The 20132-nt window shown below is 43.7% G+C and overlaps 1 protein-coding gene and 1 long non-coding RNA gene across 2 annotated transcripts in view; one reads left to right on the top strand and one right to left on the bottom strand.

The window, feature by feature from the left end:
• The window catches only part of NUDT3 (nudix hydrolase 3), a 42651-nt gene extending 34087 nt beyond the window's left edge, over positions 1-8564 (top strand). The window contains exons 3-5 of the mRNA XM_090024871.1: positions 3542-3586; positions 4144-4228; positions 5978-8564. Of these exons, the coding sequence (XP_089880997.1) occupies positions 3542-3586; positions 4144-4228; positions 5978-6147 (300 nt within the window). The 3' untranslated portion in view covers positions 6148-8564. The remainder of the gene's footprint in view (positions 1-3541; positions 3587-4143; positions 4229-5977) is intronic.
• A 152-nt stretch (positions 8565-8716) lies between these two features.
• On the bottom strand, positions 8717-19471 carry LOC149853825 (uncharacterized). The gene is made up of 3 exons (XR_016438827.1): positions 19231-19471; positions 18573-18742; positions 8717-17667 (listed from the first exon to the last, which is right to left on the bottom strand). It is a non-coding gene; the product is annotated as an uncharacterized LOC149853825 (long non-coding RNA).
• Positions 19472-20132: the final 661 nt, after the last annotated feature.

Below are 20132 nucleotides of genomic sequence, written 5' to 3'. Positions count from 1 at the left end.
AAGAAGCTCCCTCCAGAGGTGCCACAGGCACCCACCCTGGCAGTCTTCAGAAAGCATCTTGATGCCCATCTGGCTGGGGTCATTTGATCCCAGCGGTCTTTCCTGCCCAAGTGCAGGGGGACTGGACCCAACGATCTTAGGTTAGGGGCTGGAAGGGAAACTATGAAACTTGCACCGTAATTCATCCCTGAAGTGGTCCTAGGTGATCTCTGTGAGGTAGGAGGTTGATCATTTGACTCAAGACTTGTCTTCCCAAGCCCATGTCCGCAATCATGATCTTTACAATACTTCAACCTCAGATGCTGAAAAGGCCCTCATCTGCTGGAGTACTGGAGTGTTTCACTGGTTGCCTGCCTGTCTAATCTGTGTAAGGTGAGAAGCCAACTTGCTTGGCTACGACTGGCAACCAAACCTCAGAAATCAGGAGCAAAACTTATGTAGTATTTTTGCTTGGTTTATGGGCTGACTGGCTGCATAGAGGTAAAATGCTCAATTGGCTGCTGTTTGCATGGGTGAACCCACAAACAATAGTAGCTGCCCAGCTAGACTTTTTGTATTTGTGTTGTATCCCCACCAGAACTAGCAGGAACTGGAATGACTGACATATTGGGCAGGATTCGGTAACCTTCTCCTATCTGAGAACCAAGTGAAGAATGCGCTGTGTCTGGCTGTGATTCTTGACGTGGAAATTTTTAGTAAATTTTACAGCGGAGATGTGTGGGAGGAGCATTATTCTTGGAAAGGTTACTAAGCATGCTTCCTGCATCCTCACAGCTCTGCCCCTGGATCGGAGTACATTTGAACCTAGCAAATTCCTTCCCATTACAGTGGCAAGATATTGGCAGCACTTTTGGTCTCCCTGGATCTTTATCTGTGTCATTTCCTGGGCTCAACTGTGGCTGGGGTGTATATGAGGACTTGGAGTGGATAGTCTTGTTCAGTCTTTTGCAGGCAACCCTTGAGGGCTATCCATGCTGGTGAGCGAGGCTCTTTGATCCTTCGGTGTCCAGGTGATTGGCCATAAATGCAGAAGACTAGACTTAATGGCTCAGGAAGCCTCTTGCAGTCCTGTGTCCCAAGTGCATTTTCCTTGCTGTAAAGGACTGCCACCTGGGAATGGTTTGAAGGGCTCATGGACACATTATTTTCTCCCTGCCAGGGTTCTTAGTTGAACTAGGTTTTCCATGATCTTCTAGGGAGAGATGTACTCTGAGACTCACAAAGTTCCCTTAGCTGTTTGATTTCTGTTACTGCTATGAGACAATCACTGCCTTAACAGTGGTTTATGGGAGTAGTTCCTTGATTTACCTAAAAAAACCCCCCAGACAACTGGACTCTGCTTTAAGTATTATTCAGCTGTGTGTCATACAGGTGGAAGCTTTTTGTGCCTCCCCCTCCCTCCCCATTTTTTTTTTTTTTTGCCTTTGAATGGATCGCTGCTATGGTTGTTCTGCTGCGCTTCCCACAGGTTGGGATGGTGAAAAAGGCGCTTGATCATGAGTTATGTCTCTCAGCTTCTGTTTGCCCTTACTTGTCCCTGGGACTAGTTTTGATACCAGCTCAAACTGAAGCTCTTGTCAGCTGACTTTGAGAGAGAAACTGGTCCAGATCAGCCGCAGAAGTCTTCCATTCCAGATCAAGGCAGGCAAGGTTGCCTGCCTGCGTCCTTAGACCAACTAGAAATTCCAGATCAAAGCACTGGTCTGCAAAGGTCAAATAAGAAATCTGTCTCAAGTACAGTGATGCATACCATACATTGCCCTGGATAACTGTCTGTATGGCTGTGTAAAAATAGCTTGTTCCAGAGTTTGCTCACAGCCAGTGGTCCGTGTCACGTGTTGGTTGAGGGAAGAAGCACCAGCTATAATGATGGAATCATGGATTTTACATTTGAGAAAAACATTAAAGATCAATTGGAAGGCCTGTTGTCCAAGACCACAGGTCAAGGAGACTGCTTCTCTTGCCATATTTTACTTGTTTCTATTGCCGTAGTTGCAGACCTTATTAATGCTTTTGGGTGCAGGGTGTCACAATTGGGTTCTTGTTGCAGGTGGTTGTATCAGTAGTGGTTGGAGTGAGATGCAAATCCCCATGATGCCACTTTGGTCTCTGCCTATATTCACTGACTTGATTGTGATCTTTAATATTTTTATTATGAAAGTTATTCACTTTTAAAGTGTTTTCCTGGAAAGCAGTCTCTTGGCCGCTAGATGAGTAGGAATCATCAGAATACCTTTCTGCTACTGGGAAGCAGTAAATTGTCACTAAATTAAATCTCCACTCCACTTTCATCATACACCTACATGCCACATGTAGCTTTGTGTCCAGGCTCTAGGCTAGTGGAGTGCCCTCCACTACTACTTTGAGAACCAGTGTTGGTGCTGCCTCATCTTACCTGAGTGCTTCTCAGCCGGGTTCTGCTGCTTCTGGGTATAAGTGCCCCAGGTGCCTGCTGTGCAGCCAGCCCAGCAAGGGCTGGCACATGCATACAGTAGTGCTGCATTAGGGCTCTGATCAGGCTAAAGCAAGCAGGAGCTGCCTTTTTACTACATAGCCCTTCCTGGTCCTGTTTGCCCCTGTTTGGATGCTTATCTTGCTGGGATCCTATGACCCCAGCTGACTTCCTGCCCTTTGGGCAGGGGGCTGGACTCGATGATCTCCCGAGGTCCCTTCCAGCCCTAATGTCTATGAAATCTATGCTTGAGGCTGATCAGAGCCCTAATGCAGGAGGAGCACGTGGAGTGGTTTTACTTGGCTGCTGTTGCTGTGGCAGCAGCGCCTGCATTGCAACACTCTGGTTGAGAACTGTTGGCTTATGTGTAAAGGTGGTGTTTGTCATGGGCTGTTTGAGATACCTGGCCAGGGGTGAAGGTCACCTTTGATATAACTGAGTTGCGTGTTATGTCAAACCTGGTGTTCTTCCTGTTCCTGAAGAAGCAGAAGCACTCTGCTCCATTAAAGATTTTCAGAGTAATATTTTGCCCAAATATTTGCTTGGTCTCAATTAGCAGACTTCAGGAACACAGAGGGCATATAGTGTCCTTAGATTACCAGGGGATGGGACGCTGCTTAGTTTAGAGGCATAAATAAATGTTCTGTATTCATTGTACAGTGAATTTCTTAATTATTTTTTTAAGCTTTTTTTTTTTTTTAATTGGATGAAACATTTTAAATGATAATTGTGAAGCCACAGCATGAGTTTTATGCAGGCTCAAACTTTGTTTATTGTGTCCTTTTATTCAGTTGCCCATGTGGGGCCTGTTGGTTCACTGAGGGCATATCAAAGTGCAAGTATTGGCTTAGCAAATGGATTGTAAGATGGATCCAAGCTATTTTAATGCAAATTTCTGCAGTTGGTTGCACTCGTGGGGCTCATGGTACAGTTACATCATCCCTCTCGTGACTGTGCTGTTTTCAGCTGAACTGACTGCTTGCTTTTTTGCTTCCTGGTTTTTACGAATGCTTCAGTCAAGCAGAAAATCAAGAAATGAGTCCAGCGGTAGTTAAACCCTTTTCCTTTTTCTCTCTCAACTTTCCATAGGCTGGAGTGAAAGGGACGTTAGGAAGATTAGTAGGAATTTTTGAGGTAAGTTTATTAAAATATCTACTGAGATTGTAAAATTTTGCTGCAAAATGTCATGTCAGTGAAAATTCCACTTCCAGCTGCAGCGAAGCAGTTTGCATGTTGGCCCTACTAGACAATCGCATATGGAAATAAAATTAAAAAAAAGAGGCTCCTTGCAAATGTGTGCTGAGTTTTCAAGGGTTGGGGGTTCCCTTAGTTTTCATTTCTGTCAGACTTACTGGTGACCAGCAGCTACCAAAATTGGGCCTCTTGCTGGGAATGCCGGTGCTGTCCAGTAGTAGAGAAAATAATTTTGAGGAATTACTTTCATTTGTGTATTTAGCATGGACCTCTGCATACTGCTTCATTCTGATTCCCTTGATTCCGCTCCCCCTCCCCCCATTTACACACGCAAACTCTTAATCCCCTCTGAATAGCGTTTTTTATCTTGCAGTCAGAGACCACTGTCACTGGTTCTGTAGATGCCCCGTCTGTGTCGCCCCCCCAATTTTTAGACTTTTAAGCTATTATTGTCTGCTTGCAGACTTGGTTATAAACCTGTCCGCTTTGCATTTCAGAACCGGGACAGGAAACACAGAACCTATGTTTACGTACTTATTGTCACAGAAGTTTTGGAAGACTGGGAGGATTCTGTCAATATTGGTAAGATCCTTAAACTCTTGCTAGCTTCCCTGTAGACATAGCATGCCAGCTGCCTACCCACTCACTCCTCTGTGCAGAAAGCTTGGGATCCTTTGTGCGAGAGACTTAGAGAAGTTGACTTGTCCTGTCTTTTAGTTTGTTTGGAGGTCAAAAATATGATTGGGTTTTTGATTCCTCCTTAACATCTCTCGCTAACTTGGAGGCAGCTCCGTGGCTCACATAGAAGCTGGCACCATAATGTTTTGCCAGACTCTTCTTGCTTCTGGCACTGTGAGGTGTGTAAACATCTTCATATCTTTTATTAGACCAACTAAATAGTTGGAAAAATTGTTCTTTGCAAGCTTTCGGGTACAAACACCCTTCTTCAGGCAGAGGGAGAGTTTGCAGTTACTTTGTGCTCTCCTGGATGGGTTAGAAGCCAGTATGCAAGAATGTCACTGACTGGCATTCTTATACTGGCTTCTATCCCATCCAGGAGAGCATAAAACAAGTGGAAACTCTCCCTCTGCCTGAAGAAGAGTGTTTGTACTCAAAAGCTTGTAAAGAACAATTTTTTCCAACTATTTAGTTGATCTAATAAAAGGTATTGGATTTACCCAAAGAACCTTGTCTGCCTATGTCCTTAGAGACCAATGCAGCTACAGCCAATACCCCTGCAACGTCTACATATAATTCACAAGATGAACCCAGAGATGCCAAATGGGGATCCGTTATATCAGAAACATTCTGACCTGTGGTCTTTCTGAGATTTGGTTTGGTTTGGTTTGTTTGTTTGTTTTTTAAACCAAAAAATGGCTCTATTTTTCCATAGTCAAAAAACAAATGAAATTCATTTTTGAAATGGAGTGCCACTAACTTAGAAAAGTTATGCGTTGAGTCTGTAAAGGTGCCTGTACGGTGTGTTTTGAGTCTGTAAAGATTGAGAGCCACTGTATTAGGCAGTGTAAATGAGGACTTATCTACTCTGGGTTTTTTTCTAGTTTTAATGTTAGTATGGCTTGATCATTTTTTTTCTCCTGAAAATCTGAGCTCCAAATGAAAATGCTGGTTAGTATAGTTCCCAAAGGATATTTGTCAGTAGTGCTTAAAACCCCTCCCACATGATTTGGCTTGTGGGCAGGCTGTGTTCAGAAAGCATCCCACTACAAGAATAGGAGATGAATGCTGTAAACTAGAATTTGATATGCGCTGGCGAATGTGTGGGGACACTTTTATAGCACTTACTCATGCTGTGCTAAGCTCTAGGAAGTATCATTGCTCTCCTCCTTTTCATGAGCTTCTTTCCCCCTCCCCTCCTCAAAAAAGGGGGAGGGGCTAGGGGGGAAGAGATGGTAGGATTCAAAATGTGCCATGATGAGTTGTTTCAAAATAGGTGGGTTTTTGTCCATTTATGTCCTGCACCGAAATCATAGAAAGAGCCCCGTGTTTTTTTTTGTCTTTAGTTTTTTAAGAAGGAAAGAAAATCAGAATCCAAAACGACTTTTATTGGATGGTGGATTTGTTACCCTAATGATAGCAAGGAGGAGGTGGAGGCTTCTTTTACTTTACTTTTACAGCTGGTAAGGGATCAGAAGACTAGTAAGACAAGGCTCCTGGCATTTCTGAACTAGCGTTGGGCTCCAGGCCAAGTTTAGTTTTGCAACATGTCCATGTTTGATGTTGATAGAGAGCTAGTCAAGAGCAAAAAGCTTAACAAAAAGTCTCTTTAGTAAATGGAGCAAGAAAATTAATTTGTCTCTTTGCCCACAGGAAGGAAAAGGGAATGGTTTAAAATAGAAGATGCCATAAAAGTTCTTCAGTGTCACAAACCAGTACAGGCCTCCTATTTTGAAACCTTGAGGCAAGGCTGCTTGGCAAACAATGGCACCCCCGTCATGACCACGACGTACTCTGAGAGCTCGATGTCCGACATCAGATGACTGAAGATGTCCCTATGAGAGAGAGAGAGATTTTGGAAAACAGACTGAAACGTGGATTTCCACCCACCCTCCTCCCTCCCTCCCTCCCTCCCTTCCTTCCCCTTTCATATTGCCTCCTCTGTCATGCAAGGCTTGGGCAGCAGCCTGTGGCAAAGCAAATGTTCAGAGTGTTGCGGTTTAGTGCAAGACGGGGTTTTTGTTTTTGTTTTTTGTTTTGTTTTTTTTTTTTGCTTTTTTGGATATGTATTTTGTAAAATACATTTTGTGCATGAAGTGCCCCTTCCCCATTACACCGCTCCCATGACCCGGAGAGCGAGGCCGCCAGTCTCGCCCCTGCCTTGTGTTCTGAAGTGTTCCTGTGTGTGTCATTCCCAGCCATAGCCATTTTTCTTTTTCTTTTCTTTTCTTTTTTTAATTAAAGAAGACTACAAATGTGAGATCAGTTCTTCAAGTCTTAGAGTCTATACTGTAAGGTGCTGTTTCAGACCTTGTGTGGTGGTCACTTTCAGCGCGTATGTGTAAACTTTTTTTTTTTCTTTTTTTTTTAGATGGAGAAATCTAACTTTTTAATTTCGCAGGAATTTTTTTAAACCTAGGCTGCTTCTGAAAAAGAGGGTTTCATAATTAATCTGTTTTGCCTTGTTTTGTTGTTGTTGTTTTTTTTAAAAGAAAAAAACAATACCTTTTGTGACAGTGCTAGTGGCTGGGCCAGTTTACTCCCCCATAATCCCTTACTCCTACCCGCAATTTTAGTGCAGTGACACCTTGAAGTTGAGGGCAGAGTTTTGATCACCTGCAGACATCCCTGCTGTTCAGTTTCTCCTACAGCTTCAGCCAACATTTCTGCATTGACATGCGCGTGAAACGCAAGGAATTGGTCTTTTACCACCCAGCCAAAAGCAAGCAGCCTCAGATACGCTTCGATAGAAACTGAATTTTCCTCCTCTGTGGTGGGAATCGGGGATTCTGAGTGGGGTTACAGTCTAGCAAACTGGAGCATCAGTCACCGATGCTGTCCTGCTGGGTTGGAATTCTTTCCCATCCTGCTGCGTTTTGCTGGTGTCCCTTCTTGTCCACATGCCTTACACCGTGCTGAACTGGATATTGTAACTTGTGCTAAAGCATCGGATTGTACTTACTGAGTGTTATTGTACGAACCCTTGGTGGAATGGCTGTTGCGTCCCTGAAAAGAAGTCCTGGGGAAAAAAATTCAGGTGTTCAGTCTCTTGTCTGTGGCGTTGCAGCACTTCATTGCACCACGGAGCATGCTCAGAAGGTTTAAACTTTCTCCCTCTGTGATAAAGGTACAGCCGGCTCCCAGGCAGAGATGCTAGTGTGGAGTAGTACACCATTGGATAGTGTAGCTCCCCTGATGCATAGGCACACATCACACTTCCGTTTTAGTTTTGTTTTTCTTGATGTAAATTCCATGCTGTCTTGATTTGCCAACAGTGTTGTCTAGTTGGGAAGTAAAAATGGAAAGGGTTGGGGCTGGGAGGGGGTGGGATAGGGACAGGTTTGGGAGGGGCATTAGTTAATCCCTGGCTTGGGACGGGAGCTGGTTGCTGCCTTCAGTGACTTCTCCTTTGTCAGAGCAGAGCCAAGATGTGAAATTAAATCTGCAGTACTCTTCTGGTTTTTTTTATTTTTTATTTTATTTAACACAGTTTATTCTAATAAATGCTCAAGACTGTTCAAGAGCTTTCTCTCTTCCCAGTAGGGAATTATAATCTAACCATCTGATAGAAATGTCCACGGAGCCTGGGATATAATGGAAAGTGGTAGCCTTGCTACTTTGGCAAGAAGCTGTTAGATTTGAAACCCCTTTCTGTTCCTTTGCTGGTTCTCCCTGTTTTCATCATGGGGAGACCAAGGCCAAAAGCAGTGCCAGTGATCACCAACATGAAAAGCCACATGCAAGAAATATGCTGAGGCATTAAGTCAAGTAGTAGCTTGAAACTGAGCATCTGGAATTGAGCCTAAATTACACCAGTTCAGTTCCCTTTGACTTAGAAACGAATGTACAATCCCTTCTTGGTCTTTGTTGAGCAGCCTAAACCGAACTCTGAAAAAGGGCTTAAAATACTATATCCAGAAATGTACAAGAAAATAAAAGGATCGCTCTTAACCAAGCCGTCAGCGGCACCTAACACAGCCATTTACTGCCTTCAATTGATTTTGTCTTTCACTGTATAGATGAATATGTTGAAAATGCTTTGCAACAAAACAGCTGGTACTCCCGAAAGGGTAACTGCAGTTTTAATATCGATAGCATGCACATTTTTTTTTGTTTGTTTTTAAATCTAAAAAATGTTTTTACAGGGCTGTTAAACTGACACTTTAGGGTAGAATATTGTTAATGACTTGCTAATGGCTTATTTGTTTGGGTCAGAATAATAAATTGTGCCAAGAAAATATTTAATGTGGCATGACTTGATGCTGTTAATATAGTTCCATTGAGTGGCTGGTGTTACGCCTTTTTAACTGGAAATAGAAGATTCAGCACCTCAGGTGGAAGTAGTTTTTATTGAACAGCTGTGCACTTAAATCGGGAGCAAGGCTTTTTATGTGTAAATCTCTCTTTCCCTGTTGGCACCGTATATTAAATTCACATCCTCCCCACCGTCTGAGGTTCTGTAATACCTGAAGTAGCCAGGTGGTATATCCAGTTAAGTAATGTTAGCCAAAATGACACCTAATTGGTTTGGGATTGATGATTAAGCTACCTTTTTAGGTGCAAACATATCAAATTTTTATAATGGCTCCATAACCCTGGCAGTGGTGGCTAGCACCAACTTGATTACGACAGACTTCCAGCATCACAAAGACTAGTGCTGCTGAACTGGTATTGGCGGTAGTGGACATTTTAACCAAAAAAGTATGTATTGTCCAAGCTGGCCCTAAGTTTAACGCTGTGATGTCTCTTTCTCCCTCGGTTAATCAGGGCTGGTGCTGATTTAACCATCTGTTACAGATTTTCCCCTTTCTTCTGTGACCTTCAGTACCCTTCCTATCTTGATTTGAGCAATGGGTTTTAGCCAGTGTAGACTTAGGAGTCGTCCATAAAATAGAGTGGGGGAAATTTCTAGGTTTGGTTTGAAATTTTCTTAAGATTGTAAGAATCTGGAAAGTCCATTGGTAGCTTCTACTTAGATGAAGATTCGGATGCTTGCCTTAATGTCCACAAGCAGAATTTTCAATTGAATTAAGTATCAGATACTCATTGCATGTAGAGTTCAGCTTGGAGTTGCCAGTGTTAGGGTTTTCCTCCATCACCTTTTGAACCTGATGTTCCAATGTGAGTAAAGTCACGTTTTCAACTGGACATCAAGCGGCCACTAACCCGACCATTCCTAATGTTTTGTCAGCTGTACATCTTATTCCGTGCATCTGTAAGGAGGGTTCTCTTACAGGGGCTAACAAGCTGAAAGGCTGACCACAGAGGAGGAAGAGTAACTGAGTAGTGAGACGGCGCGTGATGGTTTCTCCCACGCGCCCTATTGCACTTCTCTGCTTGCAAGTGACTAATGATAGAAAAGGAGCACAGAGAAAGAGGTCTTTTCTACACTAGGAAAACTGCATATATTTTTCCCACTGTCAAACACTGATCCAGATCTACCAGTGCTGCCAAAGTTGGGAGTTCTGGTGTGGACGAGCTGCAGCCTGCCAGCTGCATTTTAAATGCCACGAGCAAGACCTTTTAAGGGTACGTAAGTGTCTAAAAATGGGGGGTGATGGTGGAAAAATCCTAGAAGGTGCCTTTCTTTTATCTTTAGGTACCTAAATACCTTTTTAAAATTCTGACCCGGCACTACTTTAGCTTTGCTTAGAGCAGAAAGGAAATGCTAAAAGCACCAATGGCGGCCAAAGTTCAGTCTACACCATGGTTCCAATTATAACTCGCCCTGGTAAAGCTGAAGCAGTTAGCAACAGTAATAAAGGAGATTTAATAGGGAATACTAATGCCCCGTCCCCGCCCCCCATGAGGAGTAAGTTCAGGTTTAAGCTCTTGGTAATAGTTCTCAAAGACAGGTTTGGTACAGTGAACAGTGATTTCAGTGGTATTACTTTTGTTCTCTGATCCCACAGTTTAAAAAGTCTTTGTACGTGCAGCAGAATATATAAAATCCATGGGGGTCTTGAAGCAGTTATTGTGAATCTTTTGGTTTTAACTTTGAATTAATTGGCATGTGAGGCCTCTTTAGAGGGGCATTTAAAAAGGCAGAACTCAGTATTTGCAATAAATAAAACTGCATCACCCTGCTGGAAGGAAACTTTTCCCCAGGATTTAATTTTATATACAGGCCAGTCTTTTCTTCTGCCCGTTCTTAAGTAGGTATCTTAGTTTCTTCACCTCTTAGTCATATGTTTATTTTTATCCTCACTAGCAATGCTACTTTACATCTGACCAGCCTTTTCCCCTCCTCCTTCGCCCCTTCCTGCTTCCCCCAAAATTGTCCACCACTACATTTTCCTAAAAAATTTACCAATTGGAGTGCCCCGTAATAGGCCATCTTATTAACAATCCTGGTTATTTCAGATCCGCCATAGCATAGATCTAGCAAGTGATCCCTAGAAAAAAAGATTGCCTGCTTTTTTCTTTAGTTGATGTAATAAAGTAAATTACATTGTTTCCTACATCTGCAGTTCAGCCTATTTTAAGTGTCCTGCAAATGAACTACTGAAATGTATGGCAAAGTGTGAAGCTCTTACATCAATTGCAAATTATAAGAAATACAAGTCTGTGGCAGTGGCTATGAAGTTGATGGTTTTCATGGTAAAAACAATAAATCTTTTACGAGAGAGAAGGGTGATTAGAAGCATACAGCCGGGTCCTTCCTACTTAATTTGGTTGGAGTCATCTGAACGTACCTGGGACCAGGTCCTCCTGTTCTTCAGGGGAGGGAAGAACAGGTGGGTAAGCTGACAGGTTAGGTTCCCCTTGGAGGCGTATAACTATGCTCAGGTCTTTGGAGCAGCTTCTGTGTGCAGCTTTTCCCTCATCAGCTTGTCAGCCAACCTTTTAGTTCTGAGTATAACCTTTTCAGCAAGGCTGACTGCTCACTGGATGTTGAAGGCCCCGTTCATGTAGGGGTTTTGCATGGACTGGGCAAGCATCATGCAGTTCTGGAGAGCGGTCACTCAGCTCTACGAGAGCCTGAGCTCTTGCCGGCCTGAGGAGCAAGCAAGTTTGGGGTCTTTTGATTGACACTATGGACCTGGAAGTGTCCGAGGTAAGATCTTATTATTGAATACATATAGATTATGCATTGAATAATTGACTTGGAACTCAGACATTAGAACGCCTTAAACCTGGGCACGCAAGAGTGCAGATGGTGTCTTTAAGGCTAATCTGCCTAGTGGTCATGCTTTAGTTTGATGTAGCCGTGAGGGTTTGCCTGCTTTAAACTAACAGCAGTTTGTGCATTCAGTGAAAATCAGTTATGGCCACTAGCCCTTCTCAAGATTAAAATGCTCAAAGGGTGGAAGAATTTACCTGCTGGATTAAAACAAGGAGCTGTACTTAGAGCCTGCGGCGCAGATCCTTTGACTGGTTTTCCTTTTCCACATTTAAATTTATTCACATAATCTGCATTTAGATTCAAAGTGCCATGCTCTAGAGTACTGTACGTGAGCACGTTAGTGGTTAGTTGTGTGGATATGTGCTGATTATAAGGAAACCGGAAATCTTAGTGCTTTCAGGCCCCAGCGGGTAGTATCTTTTCCTGAGAAACATCGAGGAGAATGGAGGTATTTTTCTGTTCTGGTATACAGTACTGCCAAAAACAGAGCTAGTGTCTTCTGACCTCCCCACAAAGCTGGATTGTTTGGTTTGTAGCGCTGAGTTTACTTCAGATGTGGGAAAATAATATTGTGAACAGCAGGTGGAGGCTCAGACTTTTTTGTAGTCTTGGCTCATGGCACCCGTGTACAGAGCAACTACTGCTTAATACTGGAAGAGCCGTTTTATCCATGTTTCCATTGCTAGATGGCGTGTATTGTAACTTAAGCTAACAATTCGCTATAGGAGATCAGAAAACCCTGCTGCTTTCTGTGCTGTGGCAAGACTTTAGGAAACACGGATGTTTTGCATTTGCATCTCTTAAGTGTATTGTCTGGCAAAACGTTTGCCTTGGTTAACGTCTACTTTGTAAAATAAGACTGTGGTAAATAATTTAAAGCGTAGATTCAAAATGCCTTAATTGGTATAAATTAATAAGACTCAGTGGGATTGATACTGTGACAGCTAATAGGTGTGCAGATTATGGAGCAGGGATTCCTACTAAAGATGCCCTGTGCCATGAAGTTATAAGCATGGTGTGCAAATGCCACCATCTCGAAGCTGGGCTATTAATTTAGGAGGTGCATAGCATCATAAGAGCTTCACAACTACAGTGTTTCAAGGTGAAGCTGTAGAAGATGTTTATCTCTTGAAATTAGGGAGGATCCTGTAGTAGGTTTGAGGCAGTGTAATCATCTCCTGTAGCAGGAAGACCTAGTCTGGAGTTTCTGAAGGTCGGCTGACCTGTTTACACTTAATACCACTAGATAAAGCTGAAGTATTAGCCTAATATTACTGGTAAATTATATTAATCTATAACATAACTTAATCTAAGAGGAGAGACTAGAAATTTCAGATCTAGTAGTATGATATTTCTTGGCGATTTGCATAAAATTTTGGATCTAATGGTGGGAGCAGATGAAAAATACTGTCTCCATCGTTGGACCACCATTTTTAATTGCTCCCTAAACTTATTAGATGAAGACGTGAAGAATAAAACATTTGGGTGCTGATGGTGGGAAACAGCCCCATAAATTCCTCCCAGAAAACTTTGGCAACAGGCTATTATTTGTCTGAAGAGGGTCTGTTTTTTTAAATGTTCTTGTATTTGAACTGTTAATTTATGGATCTGTGGTTTTACTTGAGGGAAGCCCTCACTGAAGTCCATGTAGTTGTGTTTGCAGCTGGAGGGTGGTACATTTTATAGGTGGAAGCTTGTGTTTGCATCCGCTGCTCTTTTCTGTCTGTTTAAAATGGGCACTCTGGGATTTGGCTGCTTCTGTCTTTTATGTGTTTTGTAACTGTAATTTTCACGTGTGCTCTAATGGCAGATACTTGGGGGTGCCCTCCAGTACCTGAAACTATTAAACTCGTGTCAGTGCTGGAATAGGACGACGTGTTACTCTGCTGGGGATTGCACTTCAAAGACCCTTCGCTCTTAGATCAGAAGGAGCTGTTGCAGACATTGCCCTGAGATGCCCTGTAGAGAGAATTGCAACCAGTCCTTGGGTAGAAAAGGTCTGACGGGGAGGTAGGACGTGGGACCCTGGTACAATGATGACCTTGGGACTGGGAGAAGAGAGGGGAAGCCTCTAGATGAATGCTGCTAATGCCTTTCACTAGCATTTCTGGGTGATTTTAGATGATTGTGGTCTTGAATCTTCTTTAAGCTGATCATCACTCCAAAGAGCAAAATCAGTTGGCCTTCTCCTGTGTACCACAAAGGCGGTTTTTCAGTCCTGGCTGCACGACTAGGGGCAGTGTTGGCTAGTGGGGGAGGACGGCGGGGGCATGCAATCCTTGGGTCAGAAAGTCTGGAGGCCTTGCTTTTGTTCCCAAGTCTAGCACTGGCATTTTACAAGAGCTGCTGTGCACAGATTAAACGTTTTCCTCCCCGAAGGACAAGTGCATTTCCTTTTCTTGCTTTTTATTATTAAAAGGACACTACCTTCCCTCATCTCTTAGGCTAATGTACCTCCTGATTTCTTCATTACTTCTCCCTTTTAAAATGGCAGTACTAAATGCAATGTTCTTATGTGGGTAAATGATCTGTTCTTGTCTGGAAAGAAATGGGTGATTTCTGATTTTTTTTTTTTTTTTTTTTCTAAGTGCTATTTTGTGCGTGTGTGTGTTGGGGGGGCGGGAGGGGGTCTGTACTGTGCTGTTTTTACCTTCCCTGAATGGAAATCCATAGCTGGCAGTAATTCAAAGTAGTTCCACGGTAGGCAGTGAAGGAAAGGCAATTTGGTTTGGATGCTGTCAGTTTTGTCCCATCCACTCCAGAAAAATGACCGGTTTGCCGACAACAGTTGATAGCAATTGGTGCTGGAAAATGTCTAATATAAACACAACGTTTGTCACACGCAATCTGGCTGCCTGCCCTGCATCTCAGTCGAGCGCTCTGTAGCTATACTGCAAATCACACTGGCAAGGAAAGGCTTGCAGCATCGGTTCGGTAGGACCTGCAAGTCCATTCCTTAATGCAAATAAGGCTTAAGGAAACTTCTCTTCCTGCAAGGTGGATCTAGTTAGGGTTGTTCCTCCATGCATGGCAGTAAGCCTCCGTGATTGCTGTCAACGGGACTTGGAAGTCCCGAACAAAATGGTCTTATCTGCATGCATGAGAAGAGAGGGAAATGCTCTTGTGTGGGGCCTCGGTGTGTGCAGTAGAGGAGGAAATCTGTTGTTGTTTCAGGAACTCGAGAGCAATTTGAGCACTTAAATGATGGGCAAGTTTAAAGCCTGAATCTCTCGCGTTCAGCTTGTGTCAAATAGAGCAGAGGAAGTTCCAGCGGATTAGTACCGTTTCTGTGTCATGCTATCGCCAGCCCGGTCCTTTGTTCAAAGATACCCGTTGTCTGTCATCCTGCGGAGACTTTCAGACTAATGCTGGGCAGGCAAGCGTGCTTGAACAATACCTCTGCATAAAACTACTGACTCGAACAGCTCTGAACTCCACCTGCGGTTGCAGATCTTGGAAAGTCCTTCCTTTCCTGTCACAGCATCACCTCCTGCGTATGAAGGATTGGGACCCTGGACACGTTACTTCTTAGGGTCCTGCTCATTTCGACCTCCTGCAGCTCCTTTAGCTGCCTGCATCCCTACTCCCTCACCTCCTTACAATGCATTTGTCTTTGCGAGGAGTTTTCTATTCTTCTGATGGAAGGGAGCACATAAATTGTCATGATGTCTTCTACTTAATCAAGGAAGGGGGAATAGACAGGCTGAAAGGAGAATGCTTTAGCTGGATTTAAGATGCATTTAAATGTTTTTTTATTCTCGTGAAAAAGATCGCCCCCCCCCTCCCTTTCTGGCATTAGCTGTTAGTCTCATGTGAAAACATCATTTTTGGGAGTGTAGAATGGTGCTAGTTATTTTCTCAGAAATAGATCTGGGATTTCCACCTGCATTTTCTAAGCATCCTGTATCCAGCAGCATAGTTTTGATTCTGTACAAGATCCCAAATCTGCACTTTCCACCCTGCTTTCTCTCTTCTCACAGAAACACTATGCTGAGAAAATCTACTCGCACACCCCAGCTTAACAAACCGAACCCCAGATCTGATCAAAACTCTCAGACTACCTATAAAAAAGAAATAGCTGGTGTCCTTTGCAGTAAAACAGCACAAGTTTGGCTTCAGTGAGCCCTGATGAGGCATAATTGTCTTGGACTTTGTTGTCATTCCTTATCTAACCAAGATACCTCCAAGACCAAAATGTTTGGGGGATTCTGACTATGACAGCTGTTGGTTTTTATTCACTTGTGTCTGTACGTGGCTCTACCTGAGATGGAGCATTTGAATTTATCCGAACGACCAAGGACGTGACTGTGAGATGGGTCCAGGTCCCACCCACATCGCTTACCTCTTCTGGTTACTTCTGCAGCTGGCAGAATCAGCTAAAACTACCAAACCAAGCTGTCCTTCTGGGAGATGTTTTCTGAACAGCACAGATGCATTGAGTCACTTAAAATGTACAGAACTGGGAGGCTGGCATATAAATACTATATCTGTGTGTGGTTGGTAATGCCCTGTGTATTGTAAGCCCCACTTATTCCTGCTAATGCTGAGAAATGGATGTTTTTGATCGGAAAAATCAATGTTGGCTCTCATGCTACTGCTGTCTGCTAATTCAGTTTTCAAATGGAAACATCAGATGAGTTTTTGTTATGCCAGTTTTCCCTCCCCGCCCCCCCCCCCCCCCCCCCCCCAAAGCAAGCCAGGTTGTCAGAATTAAAATAAGACTGGGATTTTAGGAGTTTGCTATCCAGCTCTCGATGACTTTTTTTTTTTTTTTTTTAAAAATAAAATTTGGACATTGAATGCCTTTTAAGATTCCTTTTCTGGTTACAGCATGTACTCTTAACCCACCACGTGGTGTCACACTTCTTTTAATAAAATGGACTTTCTTGGTAATATTACAAGTTGGAATAATTCTTTAAGGAAAATGAAACTAGCAAAGAAGTTTTTGAAAGCGTTGGAGCAAAGTAGCTATGACAGTCCCAGAAATATGTGAGAGGTAGGAGTTTTTGTGTGTGATACCTTTGCTTGATTGGGGTAGATTTAGAGACACTTTTGAGTATCACTGTACCTTTCATCGGGTCTCTGCGGAGAGGCAGGCACAGCAGAGCTAAATAGCAGATGGAACAAAGGTTTGTGTTAAATCATATGTAAAAAAGAAGTGCCCCCCCAAAAAGCAAAAACCAACCCAAATAAAACATAGGATTTGAGAAACTATCAGGTAGCCAACTGATGAGAGATGCAGTAACACACCAGTGAGTAGACTTATCCTGTCTTTTATTTCCATGTGGAGCTTTCCACAATCTTTTGGTCCATCTGCTACCTGCTGCTCTCCCAGAGGCCTATGGAAGGTACCTTCATACTGAAAAGCTTGTCTAAATCTATCCTAACCATGCGGCTGGTCTTAAAAGAGCTTTTTGTGGTTGATACCTTTTGCCAAAAATGTTTCTGAAATTTGATTTCCACCAAGTAGTCCCCATTTTACCGACTTGGACTCGTCCTTGGTTTTGCAACTTTTTTTTTGTGTAAAATCTACTCAAAACACAGTTTTTTCTGTAGGACAAGCCTGGGGATAACAGAGATGCGTATTCTTTTCTGCCCCTGTTAAGCCTAGGCTGCCCGGTTCATTGGGTATCTGGATACGTTTGAGATGCATTCTTTTGACGTGTTCAGAAACTAAGAACTCTTTTTGATCTAGAGTCAGCTGCGATATCATCACTAAACTCCCAATCCCGCTTTTTAAATAAATCTTTGTCTATTTTGAGCCCCGTCACCAACTGATGTAATTCAGCATAGCTTCTTCAGAAGTGCGGGGAGCTTTGCTGAACTATACGAGCTGCCAGCTGGGCCCGTTACATCCGAGTGCAGTTCCTTTCTTTTTTTCTTTCTTTTTTGCTTTGAAAAAGTTTCCTCTCAGCGTTGTGCGAGAGGGGGAGGGCTTCGCTGTCTTTCTAAAATTGGTGAATGCAAGTTTGACAAGAGTGTAGGTTGTAATCTAGTGCCAACCAATAAACACACCAGTATTTCACACGCAGTGCTGCTTATTGTGTGGTCTCTCTGTTTTTCCTGCTATTGTTCCCTGAACATGTAAGCTTCCACCGTACCCGGGCTGGCTGGCTGGATGGAAGAGCATCTCCTGCGTGAAGGGCCGAGCCTCTGAATCTGCTTGGTAAGTCCAGGGGCAGGGGAGGGGAGGAGAGGAGTCACTCTGCAGCAGTACCTGTTGCAAAGATAAAGTGCAATAGTTATTACAGAATAGGTTGCAGTTACTCTTGAATAAGGTGGTTTGAAGTGGGAGTTAATCCACAAATAACTGTTAGTGTCAATTTTCCCCATGAGGACAAAGCCCACGTTACAGCTTTGTAACCGGCACATCCTCATGTCCCAAATCATTTTTTTTCTGCTTCCTGCTGTCTCTCAGAAGGCTCATTTTGAATGAATTTGGGAATAACACCACAAAGCATACTCCAGTCTCTGCTGCCTCACATGCTCGTCCTGTTTTTAGCTTTCCTGGTATTGTTGGAGATTGTACTGCAGTAGCGCTTGGGTCTTGGGCATGAAGTAGGATTCCACTGGTCTAAGCACGGTACAAAATGGCCTTTATTCAGCCCTTAATTAGCAAGGGGGAAAGAGCAAATGAATAAGATGGGACAGACAACCTACCAGCCACAAAAGAGCATAGAAGTGCTCTTTAATGCATTTCTTCGTAGTGACTTTAGGGTTTAAAAAAAGGCAGAAGAGAATTGCCAGCTGATGGTGATACTTTTCTCTGCAGCCCAGATCTTACATTTACAAGGTTCACTTTTAAAGCAAAAAAAATGTTACTGGTTTGTAAGGCTGGTATAAAATGTCTTGTCTTTGCCTCTTTTTGATGCCTGGATCTAGACATTAAACATCAGCTGAGATGAACTTGACAGAGGCACTGAAGGTTTCCCCAGTCTTGCTTTGGGTTCATCCCCAGTGTTTAATTATGCAAAGCTGCGGTGAGGCAGCAGGTGGTGAAGACCTTAAGCAGCCTAAACGAGGTCCCCAGAATACATTACTCCAAGCTGGAGATGAACTGTTGGGGCCAACCCAGTCAGCATCTCAGTGAGGTGTTGGTTTAGCTTGAATGTCGTTTCTTACCTGAAGGACCAGACTTCCACCAGCAGAACACCCTCTTCCAAACGCGGGTGGCGCCATTGGATCAGTTCTGGCCCACGTGGATCGGTACCTATTTCGGCTGCCGGCAACTGAGCTGCACGTTATCTATAATTGAGGAAATATGGCAACAGCCGTTCCTGCTGCTTCAGCCTCTGCCAGGAGAAACCACAAGTTAGGCTGCATGTGCATTGCATGCAGGGCTCCTTCCCTAGCCTCTGGCTGTGGATACTTTCCCCACCCCCGACCCCAGGGCCCAAGGAAAGATCTTCATTCCGCTGTTCAAAAACAAGGTGAATACTTTTATTTGGGGGCCTGTTGCATGTGAGGAAATATGGTACAACTTGATCCGCAGAGATTGCTGCTTTCCATGTAACGGACTGTACTGGAGCCTGTTCAGCTTAGGAGATCACACAGCTTTATGCCTCACTGTAGTGTGACAACTTGTCTTCCTTGGAAAGTTGTTTGCTGATCCAAAAGGGCCACCTTCATTTCCACTAGAGAGCTGGGTTCTGGAGGTCTGCCTAGAAGTATCTGTTACTGATGGGCTGCTTTTTGCCTTCCTTTTCCCCCCCCCCCACCTCCTTTTAAGGCAGTGTAGCTAATCCTCTGCTTTCTCTCCTTAGAGCTGTTAGGTTCTTACCTGCATTCTCACTGTGGTGGAGAGCAAGGAGCCCGAAAGCTTACTCAGCAGTCTGCTGAGAGGCTGGTTTGAAATGGTTAGAGAAAAGTAATCACGTCTGACAGTGTGTTTCCTAGTGCTAAAGAGCTCTTGAAGGAGGGATATACATGTTACAGAAGAGATCCATTTCACCCAATATATGCAAGTACTGGATGTGGCTGGATAAAAATAACCAGCGTTCCGCTTACCCGTGTCTGGCTAAGTCTGTTGCATTGATAAATGAGTTCTTAACCTTTTTTGCCTTTGATTGCACTTCTTGCGTAAATGTTTTGCAAGCCTCCTCCTGAAGGCATTGCTTTAAAATGCAGGAAAAATAAAGGCTTAAAGTAGCTGAAGACAGGGTAAGTGTGATTTGCGTGTGTAACTGGATCCCATTAATGGGGGGGGGGGGTGGTATGGGAATCTCATCTGCGATGTTCCTTCTTTCCCTGGGGTCAGGCCTTATAGATAACGTGCTAGGGTTTCCCCATCTCAGGTTGCGTCTCTGCCTTGTAACAGTGAGTAGGCATGAAAAGCCCTGCTGGGCCTGATGTGCCCATACTGAACAACACAGTGCCGGATCAGGGCCCGGCATCGTGTCGCAGATGGTGTTTGCGTAATGCCCTTCATTTGAGAACCTCCAGAAGCACCTTCCAAATATGAGCTCTCCGTCACCTGCAAGGCATTTACGCCTGTGTACAGCAGCAGCCGTTCGGTTACTGCAACGCTGACGGTCCGCTGCGGTCAAGGCGGTGATTGCATGTTCTAAAACTGGCGCTTGACTCCAATCTTCTTGTCTGGAGTTGGACTTCACCGGGCGGTCGGGCAGCAAAAGTGCTCCGCGCTTGGCATGTCAAGCAAAATCTTCCCTCGGTACAGCACAG

Source organism: Crocodylus siamensis, chromosome 13 (assembly GCF_052110815.1).
Source record: "Crocodylus siamensis isolate JL-2025a chromosome 13, ASM5211081v1, whole genome shotgun sequence".
NCBI classification, from domain to species: Eukaryota; Metazoa; Chordata; order Crocodylia; family Crocodylidae; genus Crocodylus; species Crocodylus siamensis.
Note: the sequence above shows the minus strand (reverse complement) of the source record. Positions and strands in the feature narration are given on the sequence as shown.